The 20287-nt window shown below is 39.3% G+C and overlaps 2 protein-coding genes and 1 long non-coding RNA gene across 3 annotated transcripts; all 3 read right to left on the bottom strand.

Moving 5' to 3' along the window:
* Positions 1-4207: 4207 nt before the first annotated feature.
* Positions 4208-8591, bottom strand: LOC135741235 (adhesion G-protein coupled receptor G7-like). The gene is made up of 5 exons (XM_065259892.1): positions 8351-8591; positions 8070-8228; positions 5326-5485; positions 4584-4779; positions 4208-4346 (listed from the first exon to the last, which is right to left on the bottom strand). Exons 2-5 carry the CDS (start codon positions 8186-8188, stop codon positions 4336-4338), a joined length of 486 nt encoding a protein of 161 aa, XP_065115964.1. The 5' UTR covers positions 8189-8228; positions 8351-8591; the 3' UTR covers positions 4208-4335.
* Positions 8592-9947: 1356 nt separating this feature from the next.
* Positions 9948-10969, bottom strand: LOC135741263 (uncharacterized). The gene is made up of 3 exons (XR_010529404.1): positions 10848-10969; positions 10178-10290; positions 9948-10053 (listed from the first exon to the last, which is right to left on the bottom strand). It is a non-coding gene; the product is annotated as an uncharacterized lncRNA (long non-coding RNA).
* A 1081-nt stretch (positions 10970-12050) lies between these two features.
* LOC141281594 (adhesion G-protein coupled receptor G7-like) lies at positions 12051-19969 on the bottom strand. The gene is made up of 9 exons (XM_073813484.1): positions 19933-19969; positions 18757-18870; positions 18556-18659; positions 18319-18465; positions 17307-17398; positions 16960-17087; positions 16255-16383; positions 12327-12487; positions 12051-12083 (listed from the first exon to the last, which is right to left on the bottom strand). Exons 1-9 carry the CDS (start codon positions 19967-19969, stop codon positions 12051-12053), a joined length of 945 nt encoding a protein of 314 aa, XP_073669585.1.
* Positions 19970-20287: the final 318 nt, after the last annotated feature.

Genomic DNA, 20287 nt, shown 5'->3' with positions numbered 1-20287 from the left:
AGTTATTTTCCTTCCGTTGAACATAATAAAATATGACTGAATCTCCACCCGTCGAAACTATAGCTTTCTGTTGCTGGGAACCTTCCTCTGAAAAAGAGCTTGCCGTTGTTGACGCTTCCATTTACCCGATCTGTCTTTGAGTGTGCCGCTGCCGCTCTGTGCTGCTGGCTGCCGGGTGTCGACCAATCGGTGATGGTAAATGATACCTCGTGCCAAACTTAGACCAATTACTGTTCCATTCATGCCCTCCTCCCCTTCCCTTTTGTTCTCTGTGTTTTGTGCCTTGTGTGATGAAGGTGCTACTGGCGAATGTAACTTAAGTAACTAGCTCGGGAAAACTGTAATAATATTACCATTTTCAGACGGGTAATGCCTTACACTACTAGTTACTGAAAAAAGTAATATTATTACAGTAACTAGTTACTTTGTAACTAGTTACACCCAACACTGCTTACAGAAGTGATACGTAACTAAGAACGTTTCGGGAAACACGTATTAGCGATAAGGTACAGCTTAAGGTACAACTTGAACGACGTAGCGTTAAGGTAGTTTCGGAGAACGCAGCCCAGAGCTGTTTTGGCAGCACAAGGAGGACGTACATGGTGGTTTTAGTTTTTGTGGCTGATCAGTGAAGGCCTATCTTCTACACTAGACGTATCATACGTGTATTTTCTTGTAAATGGCTCCTCCTGGTGGATATAAAGAATCCCTGACTGGATTCAGAAGCAGTAGTTCAAAAGCCATTGTCTTGCCATATTAACCAGTACATTCATTCTTACAGTCAGTTATTAAAAACAATTAAAAAGATTTCCATCATGGCAGTCATTACCATCAACATTACAACAGTAAATGGGCAAGATCTCAGTTCAATGAATTATGAACAATTGGACACAATGCTTATGCGGCCATTTATTACCCATTAGTAAAACTTACAAAATATGACAAAAAAGTCTTAATTATTTAATATGCCATTTTATTTTTACATTTATTCATTTGGGATACATCTGAATGTAGCTTAAAACGATATTAAAAATATTAAAATTTTGATTGAAAGTATGTTAAAAATAACAAAAATACTACTTAATAATTTTCCAACATGCAAAACAGCATTAGGCTGAGTTATTTGCAGAAGCCTTTAAAAGTTATTGCTTTAACAATATAGCAGTGTTGCCAAGTCCACAGTTTTCACACAGAACTGGGCCACTTTTAAACTGTTGTGTTTTGTCAGCAGGTTAAAGGTGGACGCATTTTTTGTTGATCTTAAAGCATGATGATATTATTTATAAAATCAGTGTTCGTAATATATTATATAATAATATAATATTAATTATACTGTAAGAAGAAAATGTGTGTTTTCCATAAATTTTAGGTATGGTAGTGGCATTTCTGAGTCTTGGTATTTGGTGTAAGGACATTGGGCTATTTTTGGGATAGTTTTGATTGGCCATTCGTCGGGTTATATTACGCAGACCTTTTGTTGGCAACTTTGCAACTGAAAATTAATAAAATTTTAAATGATAAAAATTGTCAGGAATCGGGGAACACAAAACACGAACCCAGATGCGGACGTAAACTACAAAAGGAATTTATTAAAAACACAGGGATAAACAGAAAAACAAAACCCACGAGGGGGCAAAACAAGACAAGGGCAACAAGACACTAAACTAATACTAAACTTGACAAAAACTAACAATAAACTTTTCAACAGATAAAACAGATCACGACTATGAAACATCAAAAAGTCACAGGAACCGACAGGGCATGAAACAAGGCAAGAGACAAGACGAACGTGCAAAGAACAGCAAACACACGGACACTAAATAGGGACAAAGTAAATTACATACACCTGGAAAATAATCACGAGTAAGGGATCGGGGAAAAAGTGACGAGACCCGGGAAATGCGTGGTCAGAATAAACCAATACTACAACCACACATTTCCCACATAGAACATATGTACTGTCAGAACCCTGCCATGCTAAACTAGATCTAAATACCAACAGGATCCGGCAGGATTCTGACAGTACGCCCCCCTCAAAAGGCGGCTACTAGACGCCATCAAGGGGGAACACTAAACATGGGACAAGACAGACTGCATACAAGACATGATCCATGAAAACATAACAAAGACTAACAAGGGCAAACAGGCAATAACAACAGTGGGATTGGGGTGAGACAATAAAAATAATAAACAAGGGAGGGGGGTGGGGGAACACAAAAGTTCAAAGGGGGTGGTCCAGGGTGGGAGGGTGGGAAATGAGTCCGGATAAACTTTGTTTGAGTCCTAGGATTTCTGGATGAAACAGGGGAAGTCCGGGGAGGTCTTGCGGAAGAGCTAGGAAGAGTATGGCAGGAAAAGGCAGGGGAAACAGGATCATAGGGCTGCACACACGGCTGGGGTTGCGCTGGCTGCGCCCACGGCTGGGGTTGCGCTGGCTGCGCCCACGGCTGGGGTTGCGCTGGCTGCGCCCACGGCTGGGGTTGCGCTGGCTGCGCCCACGGCTGGGGTTGCGCTGACGTCTGAGTACACGGCTGGGGTTGCGCTGACGTCTGAGTCCACGGCTGGGGTTGCGCTGACGTCTGAGTCCACGCCTCTGTGCGCTCTGGCGGCCTGGTCGATGGCATTGTGCGCTCTGGCGGCCGCGTCGGCGGCTCTGGGCGCTCTGGCGGCCGCGTCGGCGGCTCTGGGCGCTCTGGCGGCTGAACCAGATTCCCCATCCTACTGTTCTTCCTTCGGGGTCGCGGAGCAGATAGAGGATGTGGTGGTGCTCTTAAGTCGGAGGAGGATCCCCCAGAGGAAGACTCCCAGGAGATCCTCCTCTCACGCTTCCCTCGAAGGGACAGAGGTGGGGAGCGGCTCTCTGGAGCCGGAGGAGAGATATCAGGATCGCCGAACCTCCACATCCCAATGGTTCCTCCCTCTCGGATGGACTGGAGTCGATGGGGTTCGGCGGTTCGGGTCGGGTTCCACCTGGCGTTAACTTCGGGTTCGCATACGAGCGGGTCATAAAACTCGTAACCCGACTCGTATGCGGGACGGGAACCCTTTCCCCGTCTCACCAGGCGAGTACTGGTGTACATGTCCGCTCGGTTCTTTTCTGGCACGTTCGTTCTGTCAGGAATCGGGGAACACAAAACACGAACCCAGATGCGGACGTAAACTACAAAAGGAATTTATTAAAAACACAGGGATAAAAAGAAAAACAAAACCCACGAGGGGGCAAAACAAGACAAGGGCAACAAGACACTAAACTAATACTAAACTTGACAAAAACTAACAATAAACTTTTCAACAGATAAAACAGATCACGACTATGAAACATCAAAAAGTCACAGGAACCGACAGGGCATGAAACAAGGCAAGAGACAAGACGAACGTGCAAAGAACAGTAAACACACGGACACTAAATAGGGACAAAGTAAATTACATACACCTGGAAAATAATCACGAGTAAGGGATCGGGGAAAAAATGACGAGACCCGGGAAATGCGTGGTCAGAATAAACCAATACTACAACCACACATTTCCCACATAGAACATATGTACTGTCAGAACCTGCCATGCTAAACTAGATCTAAATACCAACAGGATCCGGCAGGATTCGACAAAAAATTAAGTTGAATTAAGTTATTTCAACTTTATTGTTTGTAATTTATAGCAACTCCTCCACAATTTTAATAACAAGTTGATTAAACTTTTAAGTGCAACAAGGAATTTTTATACAATGTAGTTTTTTTATATCCAATATTATTTTACTAAGAGAAAAGTCAGTTACCAAGCTTCAGAAAATTAGAAATCAATATCATATAAATGTATGTTTTGTTTCTATAGCGCTTTTCACAATTTTTCATTATTGAAAAGCAGCTTTAAAATACATACTGTATTAGTATTGAAAGGAGAGATGAAAAGAAAAACAGAAAATTATTAAATATATGGACTACATGGTATGTATGTTGGTGATAATAACTGTAAAAATAATCGTCTGTAATCTGAACATTACTTTCATTGTGATATTAAATAGTTCATTCAACTTTAACCGTGAAAATTGTTGCCTATGATCAGTTTCTGAATTTAAAAAAAGATGTAATGCAATTAAAACATCAAATTTTAAGAAATTGACACGCATCTATATTGACATCACGTCATATAAAACTAAATAAAAATCAAACTGAATTTTTTAAATAATAACACCAATCTGCCATGTTGTCATGCATCGACCATAATTCAAGTTTTATCCCCCTTTCTCAGCATCCATTTAAGGAGGTCTTTCACAGAGATTCACTTCATGTTGTGCCTTTATACTGATATGATGTGATCAGCACAACCTCCAATGATCTACTTCAGCTCTATAATGAAATGTGACACATTTTTATTTGTTTGTCATGGTCACAAAGCAGCAATACTGTATAAAATCAACACTACATCTGTAAAATCTGTTCAGTATTATAAAAGATTTGCAGTCTCAACAATTTTATCTAACTTGATGTACAAACAGAATAGAGATCCACTTTTACAGTGTGTGTTTAGTAAAAACTGTACTTGATATATTAACATGATACATTACATATGTATCCAGTTATTACCAGTGATGACCTGAGACATCTCAGTGAAGTCAGTATCAGTGCGTGTGTAGATTTCAATGTTTTCTTCTCCATTAACTTTCCATAGGAAGAACACTTTCCTGTGAATGCCAATGTTGGGTGAATTCATGGCATTGAGAATACCTGGATTTGAGTTTATTACGGATCTCAGAGTAAATAAAATAAATATTTGTATGCCCTTTGGAAATAAAAAAGAAATCAAATTAATATAGAAGCATTGCAGATTAAATTTACAAAGTTTATTTTACAATTGCAAGGCTTTGTGATTATGAAAAAAGTAAAAGCTGAGTGCAAATGTAAATTGCTAAAATTAAAATTAAATAGAAGTGATATGCATTACTACACTGTAAATATTCCTTGTTGCACTTAAACTTTAAGTTTAATCAACTTAAATTTACAAATATTTCAACTTTCTTGATGTAACGCCAAACCAGCTGAGGGAGCCCTCTCATGAGTATTGATTTTGTACCGCTTCCTCTGCTTCATTGTTTGTAGATATTTCAGCATGGCCTGGCTAACAGGGCAACAAGGATTTTACAGTGATTTGGTTCTCATGTATTGTTTTTACTGTAAATTCGAATAATTGTAACATTGCCCGCTTTAATTATTATAATAATAATCTGTATAATATAAGTTGAATGCTACATATTTTCAGTTTAGTGTTGATAAATGGGGCTGTGGAGATACAAAAGGAAAATGGTTTTGAAACACTGCATAATCAAACCTGTGTTGTGTTGCACATACAAAAAACTATGCTCAGGATAAGTTGAAGAATTGGGTCTTGGGTGAAAAGCAAAATGTAACCAGTGACCCACGATAGACCAAGCATCACAGCCATAGAAAAACTACTCAGAAACTTCTTCTTTAAAGGAGTTTGCTGCAAACTAGACAACAAAAGTGTTATCAGGACAAACAAGATTGTTCACGCTAATTTATCATTCATGTATTACTTCAAAGAGTATGGGGTGGTTTCACGAACAGGGATCAGCTTAAGCCAAGACTAAGCTTGAGTTTAATTAGGAAATATAACTATTTTTAACAAACATACCTTACTAAAAACATTACTTGTTTGCATTTTGAGGCAAAACAAAGGGCACTGATGTATTTTAAGATATGTGACCCGTCACGGAAACGTCTCAGGTTACGAATGTAACCATTGTTCCCCGAGAAGGGAACGAGACGCTGCGTCGCCGAAGCTACGCTATGGGAACGCCCTCTGCGTGATTGCGTCTGAAGCACTTATGTCAAATCAATCCAATGGTCAAGTGCCACGTCATAGGCGGGTGACGTGGTAACCAGGAAGCTATAAAAAGAGCACCCGGCAAGCCGACTTCAGCTAGATTGTGCCGAAGCAAGGCGTGACAGTGATGCAGGGAGTATGGCAGGGAGACGCAAGGTCTCGTTCCCTTCTCGGGGAACAATGGTTACATTCGTAAGCTGAGACGTTCCCCTTCGTGGGAACTCGAGCTGCGTCGCCAAAGCTAAGCTATGGGAACGATGTACCAAAACACCATACTACCAAGTACCTGTCTGTGTGTAGAAACGTGCACGGCTAAGACATAAGCACCTGTGCTCCAGGCGTAGCACCAACATCTAACTCGTAGAACCGAACGAAAGTGAGCGGAGAGGACCAGCCTGCCGCATCACAGACATCCTGCATTGAAGCCCCTAGCCACAAGGCCTTGGAGGCTGCCATACCCCGAGTAGAATGAGCCCTGACGGCGACAGGTGAAGGCCATCCAGTGGTCTCATAAGCCAGAGAGATAGCCTCAACTATCCACTTACTGAGTGTCTGCTTGGTCGCCGGAAGGCTTTTCTTGGGCGACCCAAAACACACAAATAGTTGCTCAGACCTCCTCCACAAAGAAGATCTGTGAACATAGACATCCAGTGCTCGCACTGGACACACCAAGTTAAGCTTTTCCTGATTCCTATCCCTAAATGGGGGAGGACAGAGGGCCTGAAGTACGACAGGCCGTGGCACATTAGTCAGTACCTTAGGCACATAGCCGGGCCTTGGGTACAAGAAAGCCTTAACCATCCCTGGCGCAAATTCGAGGCACATAGGGAAAACCGACAGGGCCTGAAGGTCGCCCACTCTCCTCAGAGATGTGACTGCCAACAGAAGTACTGTCTTAAGTGCCACAAACTTGACTGAAACAGTCTCAATGAGCTTAAACGGAGCCATGGACAGACCCTCCAGCACAACGGCCAGGTCCCAAGCTGGAACCCTGGGTCAGACTACAGGCCTCAGCCTCTGAGTGCCACGAAGTAAGCGAATCACCAGCGGGTCTTTCCCAAGGGACTGCCTGACCAAAGGGACATGGTAGGCCGAGATGGCCGCCACATACACCTTGAGCGTAGAAGGAGATAACCCTGCGGTGAACTTTTCCTGCAAAAACTCCAAAACTGTACCAATTTGGCAGTTTACAGGGTAATGCAGGTGCTTGCTGCACCAGGAAGTAAAAACTCCCCATTTAAAGGCATAAAGCTTCCTCGTGGAGTGAAGAATGGAGTGAAGAATGGTCTCCACAGCCTCAGCTGAGAGACCAGATTCTATGAGCCTGGCCCCCTCAGCGGCCAGAACCACAGTTTCCATAACTCTGGGCGGGGGTGAAGAATCGAGCCACCCACCAGAGAGAGAAGATCCTTCCTGACGGGTATTTCCCAAGGTGAGCCGTCGAGGAGGGACACCATGTCCGAGAACCATATTCGGTTCGGCCAGAGTGGGGCTACCAGCAACAAACAAACGTTGTTGCGACGAACCCTCTCAAGAACTCCCGGGAGCAGAGCAATCGGGGAAAAGTGTGAACCATGGCATCCAGTCCCAGTGGTGCTGGGTGTGTGAGAGAAAACCATAGCGGATAGTTCGCCCAAAAATGAAAATAATGTCATTAATGACTTACCCTTATGTCGTTCTAAACTCGGAAGACCTCCGTTCATCTTCAGAACACAGTTTAAGATGTATTAATGTTAGATTTAGTCCGAGAGGTTTCTGTCCCCTTCATTGACAAACTATGTACGGTTTCCATGTCCAGAAAGGTAATAAAAACATCATCAAAGTAGTCCATGTGACATCAGTGGGTCAGTAAGAATGTGTTGAAGCATTTAAAATACATTTTGGTCCAAAAATAGCAGGAATTACGACTTTATTCAGCATTGTCTTCTCTTCCGGATTTTCTCGGTTTGAGTATTTCTGAGTTCCTAAATTCAAATGGCCACAACTTCTCCAAATCTTCTCAGATTTCCATGTGTTACACATCGTTGAAAAGCTTAGAAACTACACTTTTAGAATCTGTGAATAACTCAAAATGGCCCAGATCTGACTTGTGTCACTACTTTCCATGACTGGTCACATATGTCAGTGCAAGTTATTTTCAGTTTGGACAGCTCTTACATTTATTTTAGTCTATGACTAGTCTAATCCCTGTCCGGGAAACCGCCCCATGTGTCTAAAATAAAAGGTACCGGACTAAATTAGGGACGGTCTTGCAGATGTTCTGAGAGAAATGCAGAAATATTGCCATGTTGAAGATCAGCATGATAAACAAGGGAAGCAGAAATCCCCAGAACATTGGCTTCCTCATATTGAAACTCTGTTTGGGGTCCAAGGAAGCCAACCAGCAACTGTATGGCAAGTGAACTCACATAATCAGTACTGTAAGCATTTAGTGATCAGATACTGTGGCATCAATAATCAAACATTATTTTTCATTTAATCAATGAAATCCCCAAAATTTGGTACTTACCACTCTTCTTGTCGATAACCTAAAGGATCTTCAACTGTGTAAGTGGAACCCAGTGAGATACCAACAATGATGGCAGGAAACCCTGAGACAGGAATAGGTTTACTGTGGGTTTACACCAGACACAAATTTAACGATTCGCGCGAGTAGATTACATACAAAGTCAGTGCAAAGACGCGATGCGAATGACACGATATTGGTGGCGCATTTCCCGCGAAAACACACGCTTTTCGCCTCAAATGCGTCTTTGCCAAAGTTGAAAATATTCAACTCGAGCAAAAAATTAGCATAATAAGAAGTTAAATCGCACAAGTAATCTAGAGTGAGTAACTCAATGCCCTGCGTTTGGTGTCTACGTGGCCTTACAGGCACTCAACAATGTCATTATACTTTTTACTGACACTTTTTAGCCAGGATTCTTATGCTTGTCATCACAACTCTACAGATACACTAGCTAACAGTGGACATTTAGCCTACACTATCAAAAAACAAATAGTCAAAATATGAACCCTAGCATTGGGGCTGTACCAGTGCTTTAAGTGGGCCGGTACTCGCCAGTACTCAGTACCACCCCTTCCAAATATAGCTCTTGAGCGTACCACCACCTCTCTGTGCGCCCAGAACGTGCTTTTAGCGTACCGGAACGCTCATTTGCACATCTGTTTAAATCAGAGGTTTAATTTAATCCTTTGGCTGCGCTGACGTTTTTCAGAGCGCCCTTCACAATGCACGCTTCCTAATTCGTCCCACCGAGAGCAGATACACCCATACACCCTTGAATTTACAAGTTACAAAGCACATGCGTCGCTTTTGCTGCTGTCAGTGTCAACTCAGCGTGGTCCGTGGATGTGTGTGTTTGTATGTGAAATGCGCTACCATAGCTGCTCGGTTAAAATGAAAATACAAATGAACACTTAATATGCCCTCCTGGATTAAGACTCTGAGTAGTAAAAGAACAAGGTCAGAATCAGAGGACTTGCTGGCTGACATCCCACTAAGCCAGAATGATATCACTGCAGGTCAGACGCAAGCTTTTTACAATACCCACGTGACATTCTCCGCTGTCGCGGCTGTCAGTTTGGTTCCCCTCGACACAACTTCGGATTTCCTCAGGCGATGTGCAGAGTAAAAACATTATTTAAATAGTAATATACATTAAGTATAATTGCTAAACTACAAGTGAACGAAATTTAAAAAGTGCACAGTTGTACCTACTGTAAAAGTTCATAATAGTATCTCAGTGGTACCAAATGTATACAAATCTGTAACAAATGGTACATCCTAGGATCTTTTTGAAGGGTACCGCCCCAGTTACAGTTGACAGACAATTTTTACTAAAAGTGTAGGTTAAACAATAAGACTTTCTGAGTTTCCTACCCCAACCAACTGCTATGGACACCTTGGGAAACCATGGAGGTGTTCCAGTGGTTGTTTTGAAGAGGAGAAACACATTAATTCCATACAGAGTATTCCAAGTGAATGTGGCCAACAAGAAGTAATGAATCAAGGCTGTAAATGCCGTACAAGGACCCTCATCAGAGTATTGATGGTAATCTGACACAAGAACAAAATTTTCTTTTGAATCTTTAGCCATTTTTGCATGTTTGACTGGGTTGTTTATGCCAAAGATGAAGAGAAGGTAGAAAATCATCATGCTCAAGCAGATGTTCACCAAAAGCAGAGTCGGGCTGCATCCCCTTGACTTCCTGTAGTAAAGAGTTTATGAATATATAAAAACTAAAGGTCAAACGGGAAAAAATGCATCAGGAGACAAATAAGTATGACATCACCCTGACTGCCAGTAGCGGTGTAAATCTTGATTGTTTTTACCTGGTTGCAATTTGGTAAACTGCTGTGACAGCAAGACCCAATATAGAAAGAGAACAGCCGGCAATGCTGATCAAGTTTAAATCTTCTGAATACTGGTAGTTTATTTTGAAAGACTGCAAAAGGACAACATTTTTAAACATTTTATCTAAAATAAGACATATAATCAAAGGAATATAGGAAGAGTTTGGTTCCAAAACGTCATAAACGGCATTTAAAAAAAATGTTACAGCCAAAATCAGCATTTTGTCTGGTCAGTATTAAAATATTACGAAAAATATGACAAAATATGACAAAGTAAGTGTTTTGATTAATGCCATTAATGTTTATTTTTTAATCAGTGCATATCACTAGTTAACTAAATGAATATAACATGGCAAAGATGAATGTACATTTATATATTGATTCAATCGATTTATAGCATTTTGAGAAAAAAGAATCAGTTTTTGAAATAAATCTTTAAAAATCTAATTATGGATAACAATTTTTTTATATAACCTAAAGATGCTATGTGAAAGTTTGTAAAGAGAAAATAGTGGTTTTCATCTTGTCACTTTCTTGGTATAGAAAACACGTTTGTACCCAAATTAGTCAAAATGGATTTATTGCATTTTCGAACCAAACTCTTCATATATTTACCTTAATAAATTATTTGACCATAAATGTATCTTACCATCAGGACTGCAAAGTTCATATTTAAATTATTGAAATTATTGAAATTATTAAAATTATTTGAATAATTTTCAGGTCGATCAGGTATACAGGTGCACTGTGCGTGACCCGAGAAACTCTCTTTTATGCAGCCTTTTGTACTCCAGTCGTTTTCGCTGTAATTCCAAAACACGCATGCAAAGTCTTCGAGGGACATCGTGGGATCATGCTGAAAGGTCAACAATGTTTTAATTCATAACTCATGAGGTACCAATAAGTGCTTTTGAGGTATTAATATGCACCCTGTGTACTTTTTTGAAAGGGTACAGCCCCGGTGACAACTTATGAACATACTATATATACATTGTGCAAAGGTCTTAGGCCACCACCAGCTTTATTTTTCAGTCTCTTTATTAAGATACAAACTACAGAAAAAAAGAAATACCGTAATTCCTCAAATAAAAGCCGGTATTCAAATAAACACCAGGCCTCTGATGGTAGCAGGGGGCATGGTCATTGCGGACAAATAAAGGCCGGTCTCAAATTAAGGCCGGGGAAAGATGAGTGCCGGGTGTAAAAACATTCTATAAGTTCTATAGTCGTGCGTAGGCTATCCGTAACCTGTGCGTAGCTCTGCATAGCCTGATGTGCACCTCGCAAAAATTTTAACAGTGCGTCAGATCTACGCGGACCGCAAGCGCTGTGATTGGTCCACCAGAACCCCTCCCGTCAGGTAAAAAACTGCGTCATAGGTATTTCCGTTTGTGACGGTGAAAACAAAGATGAGCCAAGTTGAGGAGTGATTTAACTGAAACATAAGTCGCTGTTTATTTACTCCCATCATTGCTGGTCTTCTCAAATCATACACAACAAGTTGCTGTTTCTTCTTCGTTTGTGGGTTAACTTGCTAAGCTGCTTCTTCTTTGACGTTCGCGCTGCTACTGTGGTTACACGCGTGGTTACTGCCTACCAGCGGTCTGCGCGTGTGTTTGCACGTCGACGTGGACGACGACGCAAAAGTATAAATGAAAACCGACGTGGATCCTACGCCATTGCGGTTACGCCGTAGGACCTACGCATGACTATAACGAGACCTTAAGGAGGAGGGACGATCGCACTGGGGCATGGTTTGGATAATGTGAGCGCGGTGTTATCTCCTAAATGCATTCAAGTTCATCATAATGCACAGCTGCCAATAGATGGCAGTAGCTACATTGGATGGGTCTCATTTAATGCTAGTGACGAACTTTTCAACAACCTTGAAAAAAATGAATGATCTCTATCCACTAGAACACTATCGCTTTTAATTTAATGGCTAATTTAAAACAACTATTTATTAAACAAATGGAATTTGAAATAAAGGCATGTCTCTAATAAAAGCCTGCTTTAAATAAAAGCCTGTTACCTTCGGCAGTTTAGGTAAATAAAGGCCCCAGTCTTTATTTGAGGAATTACGGTACACAAAATAAGACAGAATAATATGGCTACAGACATTTCTCACCGATGGTGTGACTGAAAACTGAACTTCAATGGTGTCAAATCCATTTTCGAACAGGTTAGCAGAGAAAACTCTCCTCTTGGTATTAAGAGAAGGTGTAAAGTTTTGTGACGGAAAGAAACGATCGCTATCATAGAGAACAAACCCAACACTTTTGTTCATTCCTAAGCAGAGAGAGAGAAAAGAGAAAGAGAGAGAGAGAGAGAGAGAGAGAGAGAGAGAGAGAGAGAGAGAGAGAGAGAGAGAGAGAAGAGATAAGAGAGAAACAGAGCGATTCTTTATTGCAGTTATTGACATTTGCCCCTATTATGTTTTTGAACATCTCCTTACCGTGATACTAAGGTGCAGGGGAAACGTTTACTGAAAATTATTATATTACATTATTTATATTTTAATTTCTTTTTCTATCATTTTTCTATCAGGTTACTTTAAAGGATAATTCCGGTATTTAACACTTTGAGTCTCATTTCTGGTTTGTTTTGGATGAACTTCAGTGATGGACACAGAAATTTTGACAATGGGTCGTGTCTTGAGTTTTTGACTCGTTTAGAAGCGTCTCTTGACTGCTTCAGAATGGAAGTCAATGACCATGCACAAACATGTCATTAAAACAACACTTAACGTTCATTTTCAAAACTGTACTACTCACCGAGTGGTTTGTGGTGTTCGTTGATGATTAAAAACAAATATATTGGCGCAATGTATGATTTCAATCCGTGTTATTTGCTATAGTGGAACTATTTTTTCAGATACCTCACAACCGCGTATATACTTCCGCTCTATATTTGAGTCTGAAGCGTTAGCACACTCCCGACCACTTGATGGCAACAATCACTTTGCCATACAAGTACGCTCGGTGTTTAGCGTATAGACAGTCACAATCGAGCACAACTTCAAACCTAAAGCTGGTCACTAAGCCATCAAATATGTAGGGCTGTTCCTAATAACATTTTTTTGAGCTTCGAAGCTCTAGTAGAAATCAAATTGAATATTTGAAGCTTCGGAAGGAGGGGCTGAACATACAGACCTGCCAACCTGTACGCATTTTGCGTAGCAGGTACTCATTTTGACCTCAAAGTACGGTGGTACGATTTGTCACTCTAAACTACGCAAAAACCTGATGACGCCCTTTGCCGCGCGAAGTACTCAAAAGAAGTAACAGAAAAAAGAAAAATATGTCCAATCATAGCACTGGGCTCATCCACCACATAGAAAGTGGGGATGATTGACAAGTCTTATGGCCAATCAGTAACAAGAGTCTGCTATCGATGGAATCACAAAATCCAGCGTGATCTCCTTCCTCCACCCGCAGTTTCTGACCATCTTTTTCAACGGAGAGTCAAGACGTCTGACCCGCTAAGGTAAACTGGTCAGGGTGGATGTGCAAATAATGAAATAATGCATTAGCTTAATCCTTTGAAGTCGACTGTCGCGCGGGCTCCGTTTCATAACGTGCACTTGACCGCAAGATGCGCTAACATTACTTCTGATTTGTAAATGAGCATCATTTATAATTGAGCGCTTACGAAAAAGTACCATGATTTTACCATGGGGAGAGCATCCAGTTATAGTCAAATAAAAACGTAAAGTTCACTCTCAGTGAAGGAAATCCACCTGACATCCGAATGAAGCGGATTAAATGCGTTCTGAAATAACGCGCTCTTGATAATTGTCAATAAAATAAAACGTCATATACAAACCACATCAAATAAAGTTTTATAAATGGAGAATATCTCGTGTCTCGAGCGCCCACGTGATAGGTGCTTATGCCGTACTGTACTGCACTGTAAACAAAGCTACAATAAATTACAGACAGACACAGTTAACAGCACTACTGTCACAGTTATGGTTGAATGTAAAGCAGTGTTAACTCTAAAATACTGACTTAAAGATATAGTTAACTTAAAACATGTAATTCAGTCATAGCTTACATAACAGAACAGACAATCCAAACATTTATGAGTTTCTTTATTGTGTGATACACAAGTTATTTTAAAGAGTGTTGATAACCACAGTGTCTGGTCCCCACTTCATTGTATTTTTTGCTAGTCAGGGAAAAACAACAATGTTTTTCTCAATTTGTGTTGTGTGTGTTTCACTCAAGAAAGAAATCATGAAGGTTAGACACAATATGAGGTTGAGTAAATGATAACAGAATGTCATTTGTGGGTTAACCATCTCCCACTATTTAACAGTAATATCACTTTTAACAGTGTTTGTGCAGACATGCTAAACTTTGGAGAATACAGTATTTAACATTAATAATGTTATTAATCACCATGTAAGGCAAATTTAGTTAAACATGATTTTATTTACATTTATAATTATTTTTAAAGCAGATTATGGCAGGATGGGGAAAAAAGTGAGTGCAATGTGCAGCATGTTACCTTGAAAGTTACCAAAAGGTGTGTGTGCGTGCATGTGCACGTGTTAAATTATATGTTAAAAACCCGTGTTCTGTCCTTTCGGCCGATGCTACTGTACTCAAAAAAAATTTCCAAGGTTGGCAGGTCTGAACATATTTTTCTCTTTAATAAAGGCAGGAATCTCTGTGTGTGTGTCTGTCTACAGTTTTATTATGTGGCGGATGTGTTGCTGCGGACCTAAGGGAGTGCAATATGGACATGCGACACGTTTAGAATTAATAAACTTTAAAAATACTACAGAACAGCGCAAGCCGGAAGCGGCGTGCCTGTCACGCGTCCTGCGAGAACAGCATTAGTGAAACAAAACACAAGAGCAATACTTTTAATAAGGTAGCGTAGCCTAACATTTTTCTAACAAACAAACATTCCCGTATCAGAAATAAGCAGCACAGTAATTACTGACAACGTAAAGGGTAGGCTATTTAAATAAAAGAACGAAAATAAATGAACGAAGTTCAACAAACTGTAATAAAACGGTAGCATACTTTCAAAATCAAGTTTATTTATAACACTTACACATCCAATATGTTTTTTTTTCATCAGCAGAACAATGAAGAAGATATTTTGCAGAAACCCCAGTGCTCCGTCATGCAAGTCAACCGATCCGCACACTTTAAGTGCTAAAGCATATATATCCAATACAACAGTAATCCCCCATAACGCCGTGTGACACATTGAAGTCTTGTGAAGCAAATCAATCCGTTTTTGCAAGAAACCGAACGTTATTTACAACACTATAAGCATGAATGCCAAAGCAGGAAGCGCGTTTTCCGTTCGAGGCGATCTCTTCCACTGGTGGCGTTTGATGGCTGTTGGCTATGGATGTTGGTCTCTCTGCGGCACCTATCGTGCGGGGGCGTGAAGCGCACTTCCTGCTTGGCAAAAGCTCTGCATTAACGCTGTAAAACATTTATATATATATTCGAATCTCAAAACTGAAAATCGAATGTCAACCCACGTAACAAATATTTGAATATTCTGGTCCAGCCCTACAAATATGGGAAAAATTTCTTCTGAGAGAAACCGAGCGAAAAAACTACAACCACATATAAACAGACCCTTTTCTGTTTCCCGGCGGCGGAGTGATATATCAACGAGCAATGAGTCTTCCAAGAAAAGTCAATGGAATTTTACAATGTGCCAAATAAAACACGACAGAAACTGTATTTCGCTACACAACTTGTTTTTAATCATCAACGAACACCACGCACCACTCGGTGAGTAGCACAGTTTTGAAAATGAACGTTAAGTGTTGTTTTAATGACATGTTTGTGCATGGCCATTGACTTCCATTCTAAAGCAGTCAAGAGACGCTTCTAAATGAGTCAAAAACTCAAGACACGACCCATTGTCAAAATTTCTGTGTCCATCACTGTAGTTCATCCAAAACAAACCAGAAATGAGACTCAAAGTGTTAAATACCGGAATTATCCTTTAATTTAAAACTTTCAGCATAATATTGTATATGGAAAATTTATTATATACAGAAAAAACTATAGATTTACCTTCACTGAATGTGATATTCATCTGTAGGTCAACTTTCTCTTTTGGAAAAGGCATCATATTTGAATCCAGTTTTATTCTGCCAGGTATAAAGGTATCATTGCCAGGTATAAAGGTATCATTGCCTGTTGCTACAAAAATAAGTAGATAATTAAGGTTCATATATATATATATATATATATATATATATATATATAGAGACAAAATGTAAATATTTATAATGATGCACCTGTGCAAACAGACAGAATGATTTATTGTAAATCTGAAGTCATATTAAGATTATAATGCTGACATTTTTACTATTGCTGGATATTAGGCAGACTTTTTTAAATTTTACATTTAATTTTTTTTTTACTCACCCCTAAATATACATTACCTCTGTTTTAATAGCTCAACTGCTGAAAAATGTATTATAAACTCACACTTGTACTGCTTAAGATATGTAGGCTAACAACAGGATGCCTTTTTAAGATGGTTTTAGTCAGGCACTTACTATGTATGTTAATGTAATTTTTAATTTTAATTTTTTCCCTTTTACCAAAAGTCTTGATTTTGTAGAATCTGTTTTAATGCTTGGTTGATAAAAAATATTTTTCAAATATTTTACATTATCGCAACACAACGCAAACGCACTTCCGGTCTATATGAAGCTCATCCTACCAAACAACCCGTAATACTGTGATTGGTCAAGCTGGTCCAGTACTTACCTTTAAATAAGGTTAACTGCACTTGATGAATCTCCTGTCCCCCCTTAAAGGACTGCACTGCTAAATTTGACTGTACCAAGTTATTTGATTCCTCGCGCAGTGAGAAATTCTGCAGAGTCTGTGTTAGTCTGTAAAAACACAATACAAAATCAGACACAGTATTTAAGTCCCCATGTGGTGAAAATCAAGTTTTGTTGTTTATATGTCAATGTGGTACTTATTTGCATATTTATATCTATGGTCTGAGCTGTGCGATTGAGTAGAGGTATTTATTTCAGTATTTCACACATTAGGAATAAGAGCCTGATTACAATTCCCAACTCTAGCATTGCAATATTTTCATATACTTTGAAAGAGCTTTACAGTCGACATCAGGGAATTTCTCAGGACGGGCACTCAGGAGCTGACTGACCGTGGCTACTGTAGACACAGCAATATCCTACACAACAAACAAAGAGATTAAAGTTACAACCTGTTGTTCTGGTTCTACAAGGAAGATGGGTAAAACACTGTCTCATACACGTGGACATATATAAAGCCTATATACTGTAAGTGTTTGGTTGACACAATGTTGTTCTGTTCGGCTGGTCAGGATTACCATAACAGAGCAATGCTTTAAAAGCATCACAGAGTTTAGACTTAAGGGAAATTAACCTAAACAAATGTTGTACATACATCTGTCTTGGCATATACAGTACAATATGGCTGGCATAGATGGGGAAGGGTGCGGTATTAAAGGTTTCTTGTCTGGCTAAATTAAAAACATTGACTGAAAGGTTATTTGGGAAATTAAAAATCCTATATCAACTTTATTTGTAACTGAATTTATTGCAAAGGTTGAGTGAATGTTTGCAGAATGAAAAACTGGAAAGGCTGTTGAGTGTTTTGTTGTGTTGTTGTTGTGGATTAGTCAAATGAAGTTTATCTGTTTTATCAGGACCTTGCTAAATTAGGCAAAATACCAAAATGCAAATGATTTCCACCGGGAAGAACATCAAAAAGATACCGTACATTGTAATCATGCAACTCGTTGCCAGTAACTTACTGTAGAAGATAAAGACTGAAAATGTTTCATGTTCATTTAACTTTGAAAAAACTGTTGCCAGTAAATAACATAAATGTAAAATCTACAGTAAGTTACTGGCAACCAGCTGCCATTAATACTGTAATTTCTACAGAATTGTTTTACAGTGTATATACAAGTAAGGTATAAAGTGTCTTACTATAATAACGCACAGAGAAACTATCTAAACAAATTCGAGCCCTTAAATGATAATTATGCAAGTTAAAAAACTTGAGTTTGATGCATTAAAAATCTCACTCTGTGGGGACAGCAAGTGTAAAAGTGTAAATAAGTACCGTTGATATGTTTTCAGAAGAGAGCAACATGTTGGCTATATTCACTGCATTTGTGATGTTTTTGGGTGTCAGACGTTCTGGTCTGGATGTAAGGATCTGAGCACTGGACGCTAACGACTTCTTTTTTTCCACAGAAACCCCAGAAATCTTGATTGAAAGAAACAATTAGTTAAAATATATTTTATCTGTTTGTGTGAAAGAAGTGTGGAAGTTTAGTATGAAACATTAATATCTTACCTCTGCATCAATGACGTCCAAGGTTAAAGTACAACTCAGATTGTTTGGCGCATTAAACACACGGGTTGTTATATTACAGAGGGCTGATGCCTTGGGAATCTCAGCTGAAAAATAAACTTGGAATGAAGAGATATATCAAGAACATTCATTCATAGCTATAAGTGTATATTATGAAAGCAGCTGTTTAAGAGGACAGAGTACCATTTGGTGTTCCCCTTTCACATAGCTCTTTAGATGAGGCAAACCGGCCTAGGACAGTTCTTGGAAAGGTAAATGCCGATGTATTTGTGGGTCCTTGCTCAGGGCAGAAATTAGCTGTAAAAGCATTTGTGACTGTTGATAACCTTCAAAATTTGCATGAAACATAACCATAGTTCGGGATAGTTCTCCCAAATATGTATAGACGGTTTCATCAGACGTTTCATTTATTATCTACTTATAAACTCTTAAATCTGGGTATTTTTCTTCAAAAATATTTCCTTATTTAGCAAAATGCTGAAATAATTGCATTTTTGTGAAGGAATTTTTGTAAGATATCAGATTCAGAACGATTTTAAAAACATAACATTTTTACAATATTAAAGCAACACTAAAGACTTATTGCTCTTTGCTCCCCCTACAGGTTAGAAGCGTAATTGTTCATTACCACTGTCGTAAATACTGCAGCATAGCTAGCTCTGATTGGATTGTAGGTCTGCCATAAAGCAAGTTTTTGTTGTTTTCACTCGAACTACAGGACCACTACCCTATGGTTGGAAACTTCTTTAGTGCGGTTTTGGCCAATAGAGGGCTGCAAAGCGAATGTGAAAGTGCCATTTACCCTGTTTCGAGTGGATGAACGACTGAAACTTTTTTGGAAACGTTATTTTAAGGTAAAAAAAAACTATTATATATAAATATTTAAATATTTAGCTTCAGTTTTTTATAAATTCGGTAATCACGGTAATTACTAGAACTATAATATCACGATAATCACTGTATTACAGATAACCTAAAAACGTATCAGGAACACGTTTTTCATGCAAATGTTACCCGTCACGGAAACCAGTGACACAAGTCGGCAGCACAAGTTTCGAGAAAATGAGAAACAAAGTTTTTTCTTCAAAATTTGTGATTTTCATTTTATTGCAGAATCTGTTAGTTGAGATCACGAAGAAGCCTCTCCATGTTTGAGTATATTTAAAAGGGTACATTTTGCAGTTGAAATCGGCTTATTTTTCCAGAGATTCTAGCGTGAAGCGGGGGGCGTCATTGTCTGTGTGTATATTTACATTCTGTATAAGCTTGTGTTTTCGCCTCCGCCCCCAAAGGGAACAGCGTGACTACTGAATAAGAATAGTTTGCTCAAAACTGAAAATAATGTCATTAATGACTTACCCGTATGTCGTTCTAAACTCTGAAGAGATCCGTTCATCTTCGGAACACAGTTTAAGATGTTTTAACGTTAGATTTAGTCCGAGAGCTTTCTGTCTACTCCATTGAAAATCTAGTTACGATTTCCATGTCCAGAAAGGTAATAAAAACATCATCAAAGTAGTCCATGTGACATCAGTGGGTCAGTAAGAATGTGTTGAAGCATCGAAAATACAGTTTGGTCCAAAAATAGCAAGAATTACGACTTTATTCAGCATTGTCTTCTCTTCCGGCTCGAGCGTGAAGTCATGTGACTGTAGTGACGTGGCTGCACTGTTCCTCAGACAAGTTTTTTTTTTCAAACTTATACTGTGCGTCT

This window comes from Paramisgurnus dabryanus, chromosome 24 (genome assembly GCF_030506205.2).
Source record: "Paramisgurnus dabryanus chromosome 24, PD_genome_1.1, whole genome shotgun sequence".
Classification (NCBI taxonomy): Eukaryota; Metazoa; Chordata; class Actinopteri; order Cypriniformes; family Cobitidae; genus Paramisgurnus; species Paramisgurnus dabryanus.
The sequence above is the reverse complement of the archived record's forward strand: the minus strand, read 5'-3'. Positions and strand labels throughout refer to the sequence as shown.

What these genes read in the sequence shown, in the direction of transcription:
- LOC135741235 (XM_065259892.1), bottom strand. Translation starts at nt 8,188, where the DNA reads ATGAGGAAGCCAATGTTCTGGGGATTTCTGCTTCCCTTGTTTATCATG. An exon ending in ACCGTCCCTAATTTAGTCCG is followed by an intron (nt 5,486 to 8,069) that starts GTACCTTTTATT and finishes TTTGTTGTCTAG; the next exon opens with TTTGCAGCAAACTCCTTTAA. An exon ending in GTATGTGCAACACAACACAG is followed by an intron (nt 4,780 to 5,325) that starts GTTTGATTATGC and finishes TTATTTCCAAAG; the next exon opens with GGCATACAAATATTTATTTT.
- LOC141281594 (XM_073813484.1), bottom strand. Translation starts at nt 19,969, where the DNA reads ATGAACGGATCTCTTCAGAGTTTAGAACGACATACGG. An exon ending in TGAAAGGGGAACACCAAATG is followed by an intron (nt 18,660 to 18,756) that starts GTACTCTGTCCT and finishes TTTATTTTTCAG; the next exon opens with CTGAGATTCCCAAGGCATCA. An exon ending in AGTTTTCAGTCACACCATCG is followed by an intron (nt 12,084 to 12,326) that starts GTGAGAAATGTC and finishes ATTTTTTTCAAG; the next exon opens with GTTGTTGAAAAGTTCGTCAC.